We start from the raw sequence: 19,990 nt of genomic DNA on the forward strand, positions 1-19,990 counted from the left end.
AGACACAAAAGACCATTATATTAAATGTCCAGAACAGGCAAATCTATAGAGACAGTAAGTGGCTTAGTGGCTGCCTAAGGCTGGGGGTAGGGGTGAGGAGTGACTGCAAATGGACATGAGCTTCCTTTTTGGGGTAATGGAATTGTTCTAAGGTGGATTATGATGATGGCTGTACACTATATAACTATCCTAAAAATCATTGAACTGTATACTTTAAATATTACATATTGGTAAATTATACCTCAAAAAGCTATTTTAAAAAACTGAAAAAAAAAATTCTAAGTGTCTGTACAAATCCTTCCGTGATGCCAGCTTTCTCAAGGACATTAATTTCTATGCGAGGGGATCTACTACCCTGGAGGGAAGGTGAATACAGAACCTGCTTGAGCAATGACTTGTCCAGAGTCAGCTGCTACGTGTAAGGAATGAGTCAGATATCTTCTAAAAAGATTTCAGGAAGCTTTAAGGTCAATCTTTAAAAAAATTTAATAGCAGAAAGAAATAAAAGAACACCATCAATGACATATAATTTGGGCTATTTTAGAAAACTAACTGCTGAAATATTTACATTCTGAAAAAGATGCTTTCTTGTCAAGAGATTATTCAGCAGTATTTACATTGACCCAGTTCCTATACATCTTGATATGAAAATAAACTGAGCCCCCAACATGTGATAACAAGGCTTCAACTTTTATCTGTTATAAACTTGCAGTTAATATACAAAGATTTAAAAGGGCCTCTTACATCCTTAGTGTTGTTTCATTTATCTCTTTCCCTTTGCAGCAAGGAGATTCTAGACCCTGAAGGAACTCCTAACCCAGCGCCCACCTTCAGCACACTTGATTGTACCCCTTCTGTTGAGGAACACATGAGTGACAAGGACAGACCTCTGTATCAGATAATGTGTTGGCTCTGAAGCTGATAACCATTAAAAGACAATATAACTGAGCTTTCCTAAAATAAACCATTTATTGAAAAAAGAACCTTTTTCTTAAATTTCATTAATCAGCCTTTTGCATAACAAACCTGCGGCTTGCCAACAACAACAAAAGGTAAGGTTTCACAGTCAGTGCACTCGACAAACAAGAGATTAACAAGGCCCAGGACGCCTGATAACACTACAACTGCTTTTGAACCTAGAAAGGTCAAAAATACTACACTGATGTCACGGTTCTCAGTCACCCGAGAAACAGAGGTGACGGAGGCGATGGTCCGTGTACAGTAGTAATGGCACTTAACATGCAGCTTCTTTACCTCGTGGACACCATCACTCAGGAGGGCCCCGTGCCACATCGAACAAACAGGAGCAGCAGGAGAAGTGACGCTTGTCACCTGTGCAGTCTTCAGTCTTGGAAGGTTAAAAAGGCTTATACTGCTTCTCAGCACAGTCTTTATGTAAATATTACATACAGTAGTGATTACGAGAATTTTCCGAGTACACACACTACTAGGCCACAGACTGATCAGCTTCATTCTTCATCTGTGCAAACCTGTGAGGAAGGCAGGAGAGAGCTGAACCCTATTCATGCCACATGTAAGGTTCATAGGTAAGTCATAATCAGTGCATCCTGAAGCTCCCAGCACCGTGCCTGGCACAGAGCAAAGGCGTAATCAATGCAATGAAATGTCAGTGCTAAGTTACTGCTCTACGAATTGACTATTGAAAGCATTTTTAAGAACGTATTTGTACAATATCAAGTCAATAAAAATTGCTTATATACTTCATAAAGAATAAATACATTTTTATTTAATTACAAATCCCTAATATCTAGGCAGCAAATCCAGCTATTGATTACTTAATTTCACTCACCCAGGAATAATGTGACCCCTCTCTTGCATCTTCCTTTCCTGTATCAGGAGCTCCTCTGCAGGACCCTGTAAATGTTTTCTCCAGGTTTCCACTCTCATTCCATGTCTCCTCTAAATGCTCTCCCAGCAATATTTCTCTCTCTCAAATCCGTATCCTATCACAGTTCTCTCGAGTGCCAGTCCAAAATATCCAAATGCCTGTCTAAAATCCCCCAGCAGATATTCCAAATACACCTCGAACTCAATCTACCAAAGAGGAGACCATCATCTCCCGACCCAACCCTCAACCAGCTGCCCTCTTTACCTATCTTGGCGAATGGAATCTCAATAACCTGGTGACACAAGCCAGAGCCTGGGAGCCGTCCTGGACTCCTCCCCGTCACGCACCTTTCACATCCCATCAGTTACTCACTCACGGCCATTCTAACTCCTGTATACGGCTGGTAACTCACCCCTGACCTCCCACTCCCAACCCAGCAGCTGTGTCAGCAGCTTCCCAACTAGTCTCTCACCTCCAGAGTGACTGTTCTAAAACACAATTTAATCATGTCATGCTTACAATAAAACTGAAATCCCTTCATGTGGTCCCTGCTTACTTTCCCAGCCTTATGTTTTGCCACTTTCCACATCCTGTGCTCCATCAGTATGTACCTATACACAGTTCTTTGGCTGCTTTACCCTCTTAGCAGTGAGCCTTTCCATGTCTCTTCCATTCTGTCCGCCATACTCCTCCCTGCGTTTCCTGACCTGGCTAAACCCTCCCAAACAGCTCAGGCATCTCACTCTAAAGAAAGTAATAGGGACTTTCTTAACCACTGCGCCACCAGGGAAGAATCCGCCTGCCAATGCAGGGGACCCAGGTTCGAGCCCTGGTCCAAGAAGATCCCACATGTCCAGGGGCAACTAAGCCTGTGCGCCACAACTACTGAAGCCCACACGCCTAGAGCCCGTGCTCCGCAACAAGAGAAGCCACCGCAATGAGAAGCCCGCGCACCTCAACAAAGAGTAGCCCCTGCTCACCACAACGAAGAACCAACACAGCCAAAAATAAATAAAATAAATAAAAAGAGTAAAAAAAAAAAAAAAGAAAACAAACAGCAATAGCTGGGATTACCCGACTGGATTAAATTCCTCTTTTCAGTGACCCTACAACATGGCATATATACCATTATCACAGCTCTTAACATAATGCTTAGTCATTACTCCCCTGTCTCTACTCTCCCAGTAGAGATTAGTTGTTACTAACCTGTACTCAAGGAGACTGCGTACTCTAAAAGAGGGAAAATTGTGTCTTTCATCCAGTCCCATTTAAAATTCCATTTAACAGTCCCAAGTACACCTCAAACCATCCACATGGATCAAGGAGGAGAACCTCGACGAACATTTTCCAAAAGAAAAAACATACAAAATTCCCCGGCATAATACATTTAGTTCCTTTCCGTTTCAGATATAGATATTTTATATTTAAGTTTCCAAATTTCCTTAAGTGCCAGATGCGAACAGAACTCAAATATTTAAACAAGGAGAGGACTATACAGCAATCTGCCAAACCTTGACGAAGGAATGGTCGAGGAGCTGGCTGGCCGTCCACCTCATCCTGGGCTCACTTTCTAGGCAGTGAGAAAGGAATTCCTTTCCTTCTGGGCTTAATCTTTCAGGGATTGGTGGCTTATGCCCCATTCCCACTTTGTACATAATCTGAAAGTTGTGTTCATATTCATGCCAAGGTCTCTAAAAACAGAAAAAAAAAAAATCAGGTTTCAATACTACACGGCCATACAGAAATGCAACTGCCCAATCTCTTTTTAGGCATCTCAATGTTGATACATATTGAGGCTGGCAAACTTTTACTTAAAGGGCCAAACAGTAACTATTTTAGGCTTGCAGGCCATATGGTCTCTGTCACACCTATTCAATTCTCCCACTGTAGCGTGAAAGCAGCCTTAGGCTATAATATAATAAATGAATGGGTGTGACCATGTGCCAATAAAACTTTATTTACAAAACCAGGTGGTGAGCATAGTCTGCCTACCCCATTTAGGTGTCCAATTAGTCCAGCATTATCTAGATGCCATCATCATGTAAATAAAAAATGTAACATATAAAATAATATAAAAATGTCAATCAAACAAAATTCAACAGTTATCATACAGGGATGTTTAATATGCTACCTTGTTGAATAATCGGCATCAAATTATTAATAATTTGCAAAGCTTAGATTATTTTATTATGATTACAGGGAAATGAGATTCATGGCGGAAAGAACTGAGTTTGTATGGCATTCTAATTTGTGTACCATCGTTTAGTTGTTGAGACATATGTTCTTCAGTGTGAGAACTTGTTCTTTCTCTGATGCATGGCTTGACTGAAATAACAGATATCATGGGCATCTTTCTATGTTAATGCTAATAGAAATAATATTAGCTAATAGTTACTAAGCACTTATTTTCAGCAGCTGCGAGGTATAGCTGTATAATAATTTCCTACTAGTAACACTTAAGAGGTTTCTAACTTTTTTGCTTTATAAGTAATGGCTACACCCACATACACACTGTGCCTCTATATATTTGTATAATTGTTCATTAGTGGTATCTTCATCAGAAGATCAATTTTCAGATACTATGTCATACACAGCAGTTTGCAAATGCTTGTGCTCTACCTATTTGTCCTTCCCTCCCTCTCCCAGAGCCCCTGTCAACCACTGATCTTTTACTGCCTTTATTGTTTCGCCTCTTCTGGAATGTCATATAGTTGGAATCATACAGTACGTGGTGTTTTCAGATTGGCTTGTTTCTTTTTTTGCCCATGCCTCAAGTCTTGCAGGATCTTAGTTCCCCGACCAGGTATCGAACCTGCGCCCTCAGCAGTGAAAGTGCCAAGTCCTAACCACTGGACCACCAGGGAATTCCCCAGATTGGTTTCTTTCACTTAGCAATATGCTTTTAAGGTTTCTCCATGTCGTTTCATGGCCCAATCTCTTTTTGTTGCTGTACAATATTCCATCATGTAGATTACCACAGTTTATCCATTTGAAAGATATCTTGGTTGCTTCCAAGTTTTGGCAATTATGAATAAAGCTGATATGGGCATTCTTGTGCCAGTCTTTGTGCAGACGTAAGTTTTCAACTTCATGTTTCTCTTCACAGCTGCTCACTTCTCTGTGTTTTAATTTGAGCTTTATGCTTTTTTTGTTCCTCTGGGGAATTCTCTAAGTCAGGTATCTTATAAATATTTGGTTCCCAGTTTGTCACTTGTCTTAACTTACTTATCTTTTGACAGGTCATGTTCTCTATTTTGCAGGAAATGTGTCCACAGTATTCATAATGAGAGTAAAACCACAATTACTGCTCTGTTCACGTAAAGTGCCCTCCTCAAGTCCCCCTGCCCCGGTGCAGGCTCTGCTCACCTTGCCAGTCACCATCTCTATGACAACACACCCTAGACTCCAGACGTCGGCTGCACGCCCGTGGCCTTCTCCTTTTGCACGAGTGATGACTTCTGGAGCCATGTATGCTTTAAAAGTCACAGATATGGTGATAAGAATGGGTTATACATACAGCACCATGTAGTACTAGAGCCAAGCAATACACTAATATCGCCTAATATTCCACATAGAAGAAACAACTAATTTGTTCGGGGGTTGGAGGGGGGGAACTTTCTCTGAATTACATACTAAAAAACATCAAAACTTGAAAATAAACATTTCAAATCAATTTCTCGGATGGACATTTTAGGAGCCAAATTATCTTCTGAAAGACAATTTTGAATGTGCAAATACTCAGATAAATTGTATTTGCAATGAGAATATGAAATTTAACCTGCAAAGGAGGATGTAAAATTTTATGCCGTGTTTCTAAACAATCAAAACAAATAATCACCATTTAATCACATGTTGTTTTGACTAGAATAGTTTTAATAAACCCAACGTGAATGACAAGGTTTTTCTGGGAAGAAAAGAGGCCTTCTTCCCTCCTTTAAGTCTAAGGGAGAAATGTGATTTCCCAATCTGACAAGCGCTTTCGGGGGTGGCCCCTTCCCCGCCTGGTTAGAAGCCCTCACCTGCTCTCCACGTCCGCTGACCAGGAAGAAAAGGGAAAGCCGGGGTCCCAGCACACCAGAGTGAGCCCCAACGCAAAGACAAATCTAGCCGGACCCACCTGCTGTCCCCAGCGTGCTATTCACTTCACCAGGCATGGTCTGAGCATTGTTTTTAAGCTTTACTGAGCATCCAAAATCTCCCAGCTTGATTAGTCCAGATGAGGTAAGGAAGATGTTGGCACCTAACAAGAAAGAAGCAGTTGTGAGCCTCTAAAACACAACGCAGGCATTTTAAAGTTTACATGGTAACCTAAACTATCAGGAACTTGATTTACAAAAGTTATAAAGACTTATGAAACTTCACTTGCAAAGTGTAATCATAGAAAGATTTTAAGCCTTATTCACAAATGTTAATACACAGCAAAGAAATTTTAGTATTAGTGCAGACAGCTCTGACCAATAAATTCTGAACTGAAATACACGCATAAATTCTAACATTAAAAACCCAGGGAGATACTTAAAGAGAAAGTACACATAAAACACAAATGCTTGTGGCGGCAGTCCCTGAAAATTAAGAGTCTGTATATGATCAGCAGCGCCTGCAACAGAAAGCAACGTGTAGACAAGACCTGGCACACAGGCTGCTGGTCTGCAGAGCTGTATCCGAGGCCACCATTAGACTGATTTCAGACTGCCTGAAAAGAATGTTCTGTGACTGTCTCTCATCTCCGCAAGCAGTACACAGGCCCGGCCTGTACTCCAGTTGGAACCCGGGGTTACCGCTCATCTCCCAGGGCGGCTCTGCCTCCTCCAGAGGCTACCAGACGCGGCCACTCCAACCGGGCCACACAGCTCAGCGCTACGTGTCGACGGCACCTCCTTCCAAAAGTGACCCAGAGCCCCTCACGCTAGACAACCAGCCACACGATGAGCTGCAATCTGTTGGTCCTCGCAGCCCGAGTGCTCCCAAGGCAGGTGGTCCCCCCGGGAGCACACGGGCGCTAACGGCATGATTCTGCAGCTAGCTCACAGGCCCACACTCTCAGACACGATGAGCTACAAAGAATATCCCAAGGATGCACACGGACGGACTTGACTCAAGGACTCTCGGGGATTCTCTTTACGGCCGTGGCCAACGACATGAAGGTACCATTTCATGAGTGTGGAATTTGTGTCAGAACAACCGGAAACAGGCAATGCCATGGCGTGACCCAGAGCCATTTAAGCAAATGCCCAGAATGATCCCAGACAGCAAAGCAATGCGGTGGACGGGCGGGCGGGCAGCAAGACTGGGGTACGCTGGCGATTCAGGAGGAGCCGCCTCAGAGAGTGCGGACAATTCTTCCACCCAGCAAAGCAGATGACGGGTAACCCAGCCCCCTCTGAGGCGAATGCCTGGTCTGAAGTCCGGCCATTCTAGAGTCAACCTGTTTAGGCTGGCCTCAGACTATGGGACAGAATGGAATCCTTCAGTCTAGGGCCATTAGAGACAAAGCTAATTTGTCACTCTAATTATCCCCGAGACTCCCAAATACAGAGGTCAGGGGCACGGTGTGGTTAAGGTAAACGCAAGAGGGACAGTTCTGGGTCAGAAGCATGGCCACTCACCACACATGAGAAGGGAACAGCACTTTTAGTCAGTCAGCATGACCAAATCGATCTTTAGCAGAACTCTACACTGGAGGAGGGTGGTGTAAATAAACCCTCCCCAAGCTCAGCTGCACATCATAACTTACACCGGCATTCCTGATTCACCGTCACTTTACATATTCACGACGTTCATATATAACTACACAAGGTTCTTGACACAAGGAAAAGAAAGGATGCTCTGATCACGAATGTCTAGTAAATACACAGGGCAGGCGAAATCAGCCTCTACAATAGCAAGTTTCATTTTGGGGGTAATAGATTTGGCTAAAAGCAGTGCTGAACAGAACAGCGGACTTATACACTCCTAGACAGAGACACGTGTCCTGCACAGTTTCTTAATGCTGGGTTCTTTACAGAAGACTACTGCAAGTAAAGGTATTTCTTTGTAGAGAAGTGATGTGTGGGCGCCGGAAGAAGCGACGTGGGGGCAGCTACCGTGTGCTGGGCACAGCTGGCTCCGGCGGGGAGCTGAGTGTGGGCATTACCTTTAACGTCACGGTGAACTATGCCATGCTCGTGGAGGACATTGATTGCAACGGTGATCTGCTTAGAATACAGCCTGATGACGTGCTCCTGAAGTCCCAGCCTCGACACTTCCTCTAAGGTACCCTCGTCACAGTACTCCATGAAGATGTACATTTCTTCCTGCGGGAGGAATCAAATGCAGCCTTGTGTTTACGTGGACACTAAGTGAAGAACCTGGAACGCTTCACTGGCCACACCCCAGAGGACTCTTCTTTCTAATGGTATGCTACACTTGCCATCCTGAATACTGAATTCGTCTCAAAACGGTCATTTCTAACTCCCCTACAGCCGTGTCTCTGCCTGCCTCCTCTGTCTGGAATTATACAGCTAGTTGGGATAAGAACATCTCCAACTCACAGGTGATAAACGTCTATAATCCTCTGAAATTCAGTCCGCTATATAATCTCAGACAGGGACCAACAGGGCTGTCCCTATAAATATATTATTAAGTACTGAAACACATCCTTTTCAGATACGAATTTATCTGTGAAAAACGTAAAAAATCACCAATATCCAAATTCCCCAGAAGCTCATATTCCACCAAGATGCTCCAAGTGGTCCTCTTTCCCTCAAAGTGTTTATCTCTAAACACAAGGGGGAAAATAATCTGAGGTCTTAATTTTCTCTCATTTCACAATGGTTCCTTAAATACATATAAAAGAAAAAATGTTACCGAACAATGTACTCAACAGTGGTTCAGCAAAAAATGGAGGGAAAAAAAAGCGACACACAGCTGTGTAAGGGGCATTAGAGAAATCTTCTGGTTGGCAGGATGGGTTTCAGTGCTTTATAATGTCGGGTTAAATGACTACAGTCTACAACTTACATTTTAGGAAGAACTCCTCTAGTTTCAGAGAGAAGGCAGAAATGATGTAACTCATGGAGATTTCCTGATAATTAGGCAAAGTTACTGTGCTCTGAAATGAGAAGACCTGTGATGTAGGACAGGACTCCATCTGTGCCCTCACTGACCGCTCACACCAAACAGTGTGATCAAAGCTGGCTTACCCTATGCAGCTCCACACCAAAATACCGAACCAGATTGGGGTGCTTGATGCCTTCGAAGATTTTCAGTTCGTCTGCCGTTTCCTTGATAGTTTTGTGGTCGTTAGGTTGAAATCGAATCTGGAAAAGGAAAACTGCTGATTACTGTTGGCAACGTCACAAGCTAGAAAGACGCCGACTTTGAATGCAAGGGCCCGGATGCTGACGCGTCCACTGCCCAGCCCCATGGCACCAAGGTCAGTGTGTCTGTGACTTCACTGCCAGGCTTCCTTCTCCTTGTCGAATTAAACACGCCTGCTTTAGAATATGTGGTCAGATGACAGCTAATGGGATCATTTTCGTAACTACAGACTGAATTAACCAAAACATGAAACATTCAGGAAGCAATCACAGGTGTTTAGGTTCTGGGCAAGATCAAAAGAGGAGATAAGATTCTGCCCTCACGAAGTTTACAGCCATGCGGGAATGAGGTCATAAAGCAGCACGGGTAAGTGCCACACAGGGAAGATGGAGAGATGCCGCAGGGGTTGAGGAGGGGGCCACATGTGCCCGCTGCCCCCCTCACAGCCACTCGGGGACCAACGGTCCCACGGCTCTAGCCTCACCCCCCACGGCCCTCAGTGCCTCCCGCCGGGGCCTTCTTCAGGCGCTCCCTGCTCCTGCTTTCTACCTCCAGCAGATAAAAAGCTGTTCATTTCTGAACCTTATCACAAATCCCCCCCCACCCCAAGTCCCCTCTTGGTCCCAGTGGTGTAAATGCTAAGAAGCAGACCTCAGGCCTAGACGACTCACTGTGGAAGCACTTAGGCCAGCTCTAACCTCACAAACACAAGTTTTGTTTCCAAATCTCTACCACACAGAGGCCTCAGACAAAAAGGCCCCCAGAGGGCCGGAGCACCCACCTCCTTCATAGCCATCAGTTCACCGGTGTCCACGTTGATACAGGTATAGACCTTCCCATACTGCCCTTCCCCTGTGAACGGGAACAAATGAGCTGCTCTCAGCCAACAAAGCCAGGCCATTGTAACTCATTCAAACGTACAAAAATCTCTTCCAATTCCAAATCTGTATTCATATATCTATAACCATGCTTACTATAGTCTACTACAGCAAGATCTAAACTATTTCTGAATGTTCCCTAATAACCGTAATAACTGAAGTCTTAGGCGATCTTTTCACTATGTCTTACCTGTAAATGCCTGTGGATAGAGTAGAACTGACCGGTAAATCCCAGAAGAGGCATGAAGGTGAGTACTAAGCCCCCTAGTGCACACCTCTGAGCCCCTGTGGCCCTCAAGGAGGTCTGGGTGAGGTGGGCGGGCAAGGCTAGTGGCCAGGAGTAAGCCTGACTGTCGTCTCAATGCACCTCATTGCTGTACGTCCAGGCGTGTGGGATATTAGTGGGATATTCTACTAACACACCTTTTGGGACATTAAACTAAGGGGATATATGGCTGAATAAGACTGATAACAAGAATTAATACAATTTATAAAGGACTTGATTCTTTTCAGTGTTTTCTTCCGATAGCTCTACGAAAACTTCAATGTCCTGAGGCTCCCGGAGTCCTGTATTACAACTTTGTTTGCTTCTTCAGACCTAAATGCTCAACAGATAAATGCATTTATTTATTTATTTATTTTTAAATGAGAGTTTTGTTTTGTTTTTTTAATTTATTTTTGGCTGTGTTGGGTCTCCGTGGCTGCACGCAGACTTTCTCTAGTTGCGGTGAGCAGGGGCTACTCTTCGTTGCAGTGCGCGGGCTTCTCTTGTTGCGGAGCATGGGCTCTAGGCAAGCAGGCTTCAGTAGTTGTGGCACACAGGCTCAGTAGTTGTGGTGCATGGGCTTAGTTGCTCCGCGGCATGTGGGATCTTCCCAGACCTGGGCTCAAACCCATGTCCCCTGCATTGGCAGGTGGATTCTTAACCACTGCGCCACCAGGGAAGTCCAGATAAATGCATTTAAATGGGGGAAAGATCTGAAACATAATCAGCTCCTTCTCTCACACAATCTTATCGCTAATTATTTTACAAGAAACTGTTTCACTTGGAAAATAATTAATGTTTTAGAAAAGACTGTCCCCTCTTAATTTGTATCCAGTCTCGCTTCAATAATGATCTTGTGGGAATAAGATAAAAAGAATACAGACTAGAACAAACGGGTAAAAGTTAGGTAGTTCTCCACTAGCAACTTCTGGAGTTATCAGGCAAAACGATTCCATTTAATGAACCACTGAAAACTCTCTTTCTAAAGTCTCTTTTGTATTGTTCTTAGAAAACACTTTACAAATGAAACAAAAACCAAACCCCTCTGCAAAAGATACAATGTATATTTGCCACCTCCCTAAGAGAAAAGTACCAACCATGTAAGATTTAATCTAAAGAAGTGTAACTATTGCTATTTCTAACAGAGACAATCTTTGTGTCGTGTTCTTTAGTTTCCTTACCAATTTTGTTTCCTCTTTGCCACTTAAAGGTCACCTTCCTCAAGCCAACGTGCATAACATTGTCATAAGACTTAGGGGTGTCACAAACTTGACCAATGATATTCTTTCTCCTCATTTCTCGATACCTCTTTTCTTCAAACAGTCGGACTGACTTCTGAATAGCTTCTATGGGTCCTTGCCTAGAAGCGGTATCTGCAGGGAGAAGTGCAAACTCAGTCGTCCCAACCACTATAATCAAGTCAATTTCCAGCAAATAATAATAAAAACAGAGCAACAGACATTAGCACTCCAGCACAGCATTATCTATTCAGATACACAGCAGGTGAATTAAAGTCCATCAAAACCTAGCAACTTCAGAGTATATCACCCACTACAGAAATATGCACATAAAGCAGAAGCTACTCAGACAGAATCAATGATTTCCTGTAGCAAGAGCGTTGGTTAGACTCTGCAGGAACAACCCGCCTGTCTCCTCTCTCCAATCCGCTCTCAGTGACCAGGATTCTCTTACTAAAACATAAAATCTGATTGTGTTCTTTTCCTGCATAATTTATTTCACGGTTCATCATGACCTGTTTACCAGAAGTCCGAGGCCATTGTGCATGCAGGCTCCTTCCCGGTTCACTTCTCCTACAACAGGCTCTGGACCAGCCCAGCTGAAAAGCCTCTGTGGGTCACCCCAAACCGCTTCTCACCCCATCCCCTTGCTCACACTCTCCTGTCTTCTTGCTGTCAGAGCTCTGCAGAAGTACTACACCTCTTCCTGGAAGCGTCTCTGTTGGGAAGGAAATTAAGTTTTCCTTTCTCTAGAGTAAGGGCTCTGGAATCAGAATGCCTGGAATAAAACCCTGGCTTCACCATTTTCTAGGTGTTTGACAATCAGCAAGTTAGTTAACTTCTTTATACATCAAATTCCTAATCCGTGAAATGAAGGTAATAATACCTCATTCAGAGATACTGTGAGAATTTAATGAAATCACACACATAAAGCATTTAGCCCAGTGCCCGGAACATTAAAATACTTAGTAAATTTTAGCTATTGTTATTATTATTCCTTATTTTCCCATCAAGCCATCTCTATTTCTCCAACATATTTTATCATGATTTACAATAAGAAATATCTTTTACACATATAGATATCTAAAACTACAGTTTCATGAAACACTATTACTCTTTCTACATGTGACTAGGACTCCGTCCAGTTTTTTTTTAGTGCTGATTTTACACCCACTAGAGGGTCAAAACCCATAACGTGAAAAGCACTGCTTTCTTTATGTACATCTCTACTACCGTATTTCTCATACTGTACCCTCACTAGCCATCTAAGAGCCTGAATGTTCTGTCTAAGAGATCACTGAGGACTGGGATGATTGAAAGGTTACTTTGAGAAGAGAAATCCCCAGAGATTTATAATGGTCCCATTACAGCGTCTGACTACAATCGTTTCTTAAAAACATGGATCCTTGTTCCCTTACCTCAATACATGACACATTGAGTCTACTCAGCATTGAGTAAGATTTCATAGCTGTGAGGTCATGGACTCCACTGTCAAATATTTCTGGGAAAGGCCTACTTTTTTTTTTTAACAGGAAACATTTCTCAAGATTTCCCAGTCTTTAATACGTCAGTGTCAACTGTAACTCTCCCAAGAGTTCCCAAGTTTACTTGACAACAAAGTATTTGTTTTGAAAATTATCACAAAGACCTGGTATCCGTGGGAACTACTGGTTATGTGAGAGCCCCTGGAGAGACCCTCTTCCCTGTCACCAGGCTCAAGCTGAGGAAATCTCCGCCGAACTCCAAACCCTCTACCACACCTAACCTGCCCAGGCCTGTCAAATGTGGCATCACACTTGTTTTTGCTTCCATGGCTTTTTTAAAATCCCACCTTAGTCCAGTACCTTGTTTTACACCATATAACTACAATGGCATTCTAGCCCTTCTCCCTATTTTCCTCCCCAATTCAGGCCGGCAGGTCAAGCTTCCTCAGTGCCCTCCTTACCCCCACCCTCGCACTCCCTGAACATAAGAGGTTTTCCAGCTCAAGAGGCTTCAGGGGCTGCCCACCATCTCTGGGTAAGGCCTTAATCACCTAGCCCATCGCTGAAGAGTGGCCGTGATCGGGTCTCCCCTACCCTTTCAGTTCCACCTCCATTTACATCTACGCTATCCAGGCCGGGTCGGGCCAGGCCAGGCCGGCTGGTCTATTCTTCAGTCACTGGGCCTCCAGATGGGTTTCTCCTTGGGTACTTTTCCTCTTGGCCTGAGGCAGACCTCTTTCCTTCAGGGGCCAGCCCAAGCCTCACCCCTCCCTGGAATCCCTCCTGACTGCTCCAGGCCCGGTGATGGCTCTTCTGCTGCCCAGTCTCACACTTTTCGAAGGGGAGCTGTGGTGGGAAGAGCATGGCCGGGAGGCAGAAGGAGTGCAGTCTGGTCGCAGCTCTCATTTACGACGACCTCGGCCAAATTATCTAGCCCCTCAGAAACTTTTATCATTTACAGAAAGAAAACAGGTTCTATTCTGCCCATGACTCAAGACTGTTGTGACGAAGAATACGTGAAAGCATTTTGTGCTAGACCACAGATTTTTCTGCTGTTTATTCTTTGGGTTTATATTGATGACTTCTGGTTCATACTGATTGACTGCTTTATAAGATGAATGCTTTCTCTCAGCTTCTTAGCATAAGACATACATGGCTATTCATTCCGCAAATATTTATTATATTCCTACCATGTATAAAGAATTATGCTAAGGGCCCACCCAGGTGACATATAAAATGAACCATCACACTGCTTAAAGAATACAAAACTGAGTAAGACATGGTCCTGCTCCAAGGGAGTTTATAAGAAATAGGAAATGCACACAAACACAGCACAGACAGAAAGTGATGTCAGAGGTATAAAAAAGATCACAAAACATTAACGTAGAAGGTCTAATAATTCAGAAGCTAAAGCATATTTTAGCGGAAACTGCTCACCTTATGCTTAAACGTGTTAAGTTCAACATTCTTTCTCTTACCCTTAGTCTGACTGATAAGTGTCCGAAGTTCCCAACTTCTTCGAGTGGACCCACTTGAATCACCTTTTGGATATGCTGGTTCTGCAGAAAGTATTTTTTCATACAAATTAAGACTTACAAAACAAATAAGCTTATTTAATTCAGAGCAAGACTGAAATGGTGAGTAGCGATGATTAGTTACCATCAACCTGTCATTCCTGGTGGTTAATTTCTGTTTGAGGTGAGTGTGAAAAGCTGTCTCTACAATCATTTATAGCAAATTGCACCAAGCTAAAAAGTTGTTAATGGAGTTACAGGACTTTAACCACAAAAACTTTCCACAAGTAACAGACCTTAGAATACTGAGCAGAAACTGGATTCTTTGGGGGCCCCCCTCCCGAGGCCCTGCCCAGGAGCCCAGCAGAGCTACAGCAGGAGCAACCGTGTGGTTTCTGAGCAAAGACTCCTAGTTCTGCATTATAATAAAACTTCAGCATATCATCAACAAGCACAGTGCCACTTTATATTTTTAAAGTGAATAAGCGTGCTCAACAATTAAAATATCAGGAATAATAACTTTTTAAAATTATTTAGCAACAAAAAGAAAAGATGCAAATATAGCTAAAAAGGCATCTATTAAAAAGCCGACGTGTTCAGCACTAATCCTTCTCACAAGGCTCTGTCACTCCTTTTCGTCATTTCTTTTAAAAGGCCTTAACAGCAGAAACTGGTGGACTGAGACAAATGGTTAGGCTGACTGGAGATGCAGGTGACACCTTACACACTCACCATCTCGCTCCTCGGTGGGGCTCGAGTGACGACTCAGGGACCTAAACTGCAATTCGGCCGCTATGGAAGCCAATCGATCATTCTCAGGGACGCTGGAACCCCTGTTTTAATATTTTTGAAAATTAAGCTATCAATTCAATGGAACTCAAAATGAAAGATCTGTGAGATTCTTCCAGAGCAGGGATTCTCAACTGGGGGTAACTTTCCCCCCCAAGAACACCTGGCATCTAGTGGGTAAAGGACAATACAAAGGACAGTCCCAAACAAAGAATTATTCTCCCAAAGTAGCAGTGCTCCTACGGAGACACCTGTCCCTGGAGTTTGGAAGGAGAACACATGAGAACCTGACTGCATCATGTATCGTTTTATTTTAAAAACAGCAACGACAAAAAAAATAAAACAGTATTTACTAAAGTGTTATTGACATGTGCTGAAAGCTCCATACTTTAAGACCAGGATGGATAAAAAGTATGAGCCAAATCTGGCTAATATTTAAAATCATCACATTATATTTATGTACTTAATTCTATTTGAAGTGCTAAAATCATTACATGATACAAAGAGCTCAAATCTCTTAATGAGCAAATGTAAGGGAATACCTAGCAATTTCTCAAGCAGTAGCCAAGCAAAAGTGCAGAAGAGCAGGAAGCTTAACGTATAAAGGGCAAAGTTAATTTGCTGCTTTTCCAGAATAAAGTGTTCAGCCATCCAGAATGAATCCATAAAGATTAAATAAAGCCCAGAATTAAATAAGGGAAAGTGTTAAAATTATAATTCAAATCATCCAAAATAAATACAGTGTTAGTTTATTAACAAGTTTAGTGCATATTTTTTTAAATGAATGATATAATGAAGTATGGTAGCATTTATGCTCTTTTTTATTATAGACTGAGTAGGTTTAAAGTAACATGGTCTACTGGACAGACATTCACAAATTATGAAGTATGCACTGCTCCTCTATTTCCCTAAACTCTCATATCTGGTATAGTACTTGTTAAGTCTGAAGTGACGGGGACACCTTCCACTGCCATTAGTTCATCAAAGAGTCTTGGCACTGTTTCCTGGAAAAATCACTGATGCTGAAGTGAAGAAACACACCCCACTCCTAAGCTGTGCCAAAGCCTGGGACCACGGAGAAGCCACTCGACATTTCTAGTTTCCTGATTTCCCAGAGAGAAGATTAGCCAATTCGACATCCTCACATTTTTGCCAGTGTAACAGGCAAGAAAACACACTTAGATGAAGTGATGCACGGGTGGAACGTTTAACAACCAGTTGCAGGGGGAGCGGCAGGGTATAGACTTCAACAATTTCCGTGGTGTTAACAACTGGCTTGCAGGGTTCCTGAAAAATGAACAATCAGCTCTTGCAGACCAGTAAGAGGCAGCAGCGAAACTGCAAAAATGTTTTCTAAACAACAGTAAAATAACTGAAGCCCAGACTATTTCCTAAGTCAAACTGTATCGAATCAAAATATTTATCAGAAGCTGTGGGGCAAAGTAAAATTTCACCGTGGCTGACGTACCTCTAAGACAGGCAAGGGCTGCACACATGCCTGCTGACGTCAGAAAGCACAGGTACCAGCCTGCCTCCTCACAGCCTGTTCACGGCCCAGGGCTGCTCGGAGACCCCGGCTGAGGGGCACGTGTGGTCCCTGCACAGGCGCAGGAGGCTGGGCCATGGGGTTAAGGCTGCAGGCGGCCGGGAGGCTGACGACCCGCGGCTCTGCACGCCCTCACGGCTCTGCTGTTCTGTACCTACGGCCACACACACCACCACGAAGGACAGATCACTTTATTCCTCTGTGAACGAAGGCCTTCAAGATGGCATGTTACAATGGAAGTAAAATTTCTAAATCTCAAGGATCGTCCTAAAGCATAAACGAAGAACACTTCTGAAACACTGCTCAAAACATGCTGAGAAACTACTTAATGCAAAGCCTGGGGGACAAAACCTGGGGAGAGGCCGACTGCATGTATTTTAACTTCTATACTCAAGTACATTCAACGCACACACCGCCAACTTATAAAAGCCTCAACCAGAGCTCACGAAACCTCCAGTTCTGGAGAAATTGCGTGTGAACCACAGTTCTGGCCGAGTGTTCCCCTCAACTATGACTGCGTTTTAGGGCACATTGCTTCCCTTACTGCGTTAATAAAAAAGACAGTTTCAACCCCCCGCAGGGACATGAAGCGCGTGTGGAAATGTCTGCCATGAAATGTTCTAAACATGAGAAAAAGAGGGTAAATGGGAATTTGTTCAATGTTAATTGTTAATTTTTTTAATTGACTGCTTAAGCTATAAAGTACTTCGGCATTTTTTTTTAGGTTATAGACAGCTGTCGCTAAAAATTAGGAATATTAATTATTTTAGTAAATGAGCAAAATGGAAATATCTGTAGAAATTTTAGACTGTTATAAACTAAGTCTAAAAATATTTTAGTCTACTTTAAATTCTAAAAGCATGTGTCATGTTTCTGCCAACATATTAATATTTTTTCTTAGGAGCAGGATACAGAGCACTGAGTTCTTTCAAAATTTCATCTTTTTTGGTCAATTTTGTTCGACTCTATCATCATCCTTATGGGAAGATGAGAATAGTGACGGTGTCCATTCTACCAGGCACAAGGGGGGAATTAAGAGCCACCAAATGTCCTTTCTCCATTAAGCATACGAGACCTTGATGAAATCCTCTACCCTCCCTGCCCACTCCCCCCCCTCAAAGAAAACCCAGCTAGAATGGGAAAAACTGCCACAGCCTCAGTACTTGTACAGAAGACTTCATGCAAGAGACTTAAATTTTTCTGGAGCCTGCCAAACATCTGACAGCTCTCTCCAGTAATGATCTAGTCTCCATATGAGATACAAACCACATGAACTCATTTTTCCACTACTATAAACTACTTCTAATCAACAACTGTATAAATTAGGAAACCGAGTGAGAAAAGTAATCCTCTTAGAAAAACAAATCACCACCTAATGGTATTACCTAGAAGTCATCTTTGAGTGACTCCTCAGAAACTCCTCAGGAAAGGCACTATTTGCCAAAACTCTCCTATCAGTGGACCGGGTTCTTTCCTCTGACACTCTTTTCATAGTTATTATGAGCAGAGACTCCGGTCGTTTTGGTTAACATTTGTGCCAAAGGAATGTAAACATCAGGCAGATTACCGACTTGTGCTGGAGCCTTGGGACCACGACCCCCCACGGAGGGCCCCTGAGCGTCACACACCGCGGGGAAGCGGGACACTTCCCACGTGTCCCGGGACACATCCCCAAAGCTGAGGTCGCGGCGGCCGCGCACCAGGGCTGGGGGGAGGAGACGTGACGCTGGTCGGGGGGCTACCTGGTCTCATGGGCACTGCTGATGGGTTTGGGCGGCGCAGAGTCGCTGCCGGAGGGGCCGGGGCGACCGCTGGCGGCGGTGGCAGTGACAGTGGCAGCGGCGGGGCTGCTGAGGCTTCGCGTGTCTGCAGGCACGCTCCGGGTGCTGGGAGGAGAAGAAGAGCTTCAGGAACACAGGTGAGACGGGGGGTGGGCTCTCACGTGGTTTCCATTAAAAATAAAGTCGGGTGAGGAAGCCAAAAATAATTTTCAAATATAAAATGCAAACTGTTCTTTGAGATTCTGGTCTAGGTACGAAAAAGAAAAATAACTAATTTCGAACTAATTATTTTCAACAATAACTGTGGTCCTTTCCTAGCAAGTAATGTAAAAAAATAAACTTTTAAAAACTGATTATACAGGGGAGAAAAAATGCTCACTACTTCAAGATGCAGAAATGCCACCACATTCAAAGTAAGTATTTTGAATGTACTAGAGTTTCCGAACTCACTTTAGAATTTAAGTTGCTTCGTAGTTACGTACACATATAGAAGTCAAGAGTGGAAGGATCACTCCAGTTTTTTCTCCACTTTTAAAATGACATTTAGTTCCGTTTTTCAAATGTTTACCATGCTATGCACACTCAAATTTGTTTTCCTAAAGTTATTTTTCAAAGAAAGGAAAAGAAGGAATTATTCCAAAGCTGGAACGCATTTAGTAGCTTGAGGTTATAAATAAGCTGAGAAACTAAGTTATCTTGAAAGGTACAAGTCTGTTTCAAACTTGCAAGTCTTCTTTTGTAACTAAGGCACTGTGGTATGTCTTCAAGATAACGAAAATAAGAGCTTTTTAAAATGTATAAACAAGAACACAGAAAACAGTATTTGGTATCAGAGCAAAAGCATGAGCAGCTCCTGGAGCGTCAGAACGCACATCAGAGAAGAATCCATAAAGCGAGCAACTAGACAAGCACCAAATACCTGAATCCCTCTGGAGTTGGGATAATCAGATGCGGGTTAGGAGGGTCGCTATGGCATCGTGGTACCTTCACAGGACGGGGGCTGTTCCGATGAATGGCTGCCAGTGAAAAGAGCGACAAACGCAACTTGTTAAGGGGTCAGCAGAAAACTGTCAAACCAGGCAATTCAGTGGAAATGGGAGGTGGCTTGCTTTTGCTGGTGATCAAAATAAAACCATTTATATAAGTAAGAAAATCGTACTACATACACAAGTGCTGGGAAAATGTCACTTTCTGAAAGTTAATAAAATTATATTACACATTTTAGAGACCGATGAAAATGTGGTTTATGTGGCATTTCTCCACTAAAAAGGAGTTCTTTATGTTGTCTGAACTTTTAAAAAGATTCTGGTCAGGGGTGATACTTCAATAGGTCCTGAGCTGGGGAGA

General features: G+C 43.1%; 1 protein-coding gene across 3 annotated transcripts in view; it reads right to left on the reverse strand.

The window, feature by feature from the left end:
* Positions 1 to 468: 468 nt before the first annotated feature.
* The window catches only part of MAP3K4 (mitogen-activated protein kinase kinase kinase 4), a 109,901-nt gene continuing 90,379 nt past the window's right edge, over positions 469 to 19,990 (reverse strand). For 2 of the 3 annotated variants that reach the window (XM_057527996.1, XM_057527995.1), the window contains exons 16-27: positions 19,563 to 19,659; positions 18,605 to 18,748; positions 15,260 to 15,360; positions 14,492 to 14,572; positions 11,473 to 11,664; positions 9,930 to 10,000; positions 9,031 to 9,147; positions 7,983 to 8,142; positions 5,967 to 6,089; positions 5,216 to 5,322; positions 3,361 to 3,540; positions 469 to 1,490 (exon numbers count right to left, since the gene is read on the reverse strand). In XM_057527996.1, coding sequence (XP_057383979.1) covers positions 1,470 to 1,490; positions 3,361 to 3,540; positions 5,216 to 5,322; positions 5,967 to 6,089; positions 7,983 to 8,142; positions 9,031 to 9,147; positions 9,930 to 10,000; positions 11,473 to 11,664; positions 14,492 to 14,572; positions 15,260 to 15,360; positions 18,605 to 18,748; positions 19,563 to 19,659 — 1,394 coding nt within the window. In that variant the 3' untranslated portion in view covers positions 469 to 1,469. The remainder of the gene's footprint in view (positions 1,491 to 3,360; positions 3,541 to 5,215; positions 5,323 to 5,966; positions 6,090 to 7,982; positions 8,143 to 9,030; positions 9,148 to 9,929; positions 10,001 to 11,472; positions 11,665 to 14,491; positions 14,573 to 15,259; positions 15,361 to 18,604; positions 18,749 to 19,562; positions 19,660 to 19,990) is intronic. The other variant, XM_057527998.1, reaches the window with a different exon arrangement.

The sequence above is a fragment of the Balaenoptera acutorostrata genome, chromosome 14, assembly GCF_949987535.1.
Source record: "Balaenoptera acutorostrata chromosome 14, mBalAcu1.1, whole genome shotgun sequence".
NCBI lineage: Eukaryota > Metazoa > Chordata > Mammalia > Artiodactyla > Balaenopteridae > Balaenoptera > Balaenoptera acutorostrata.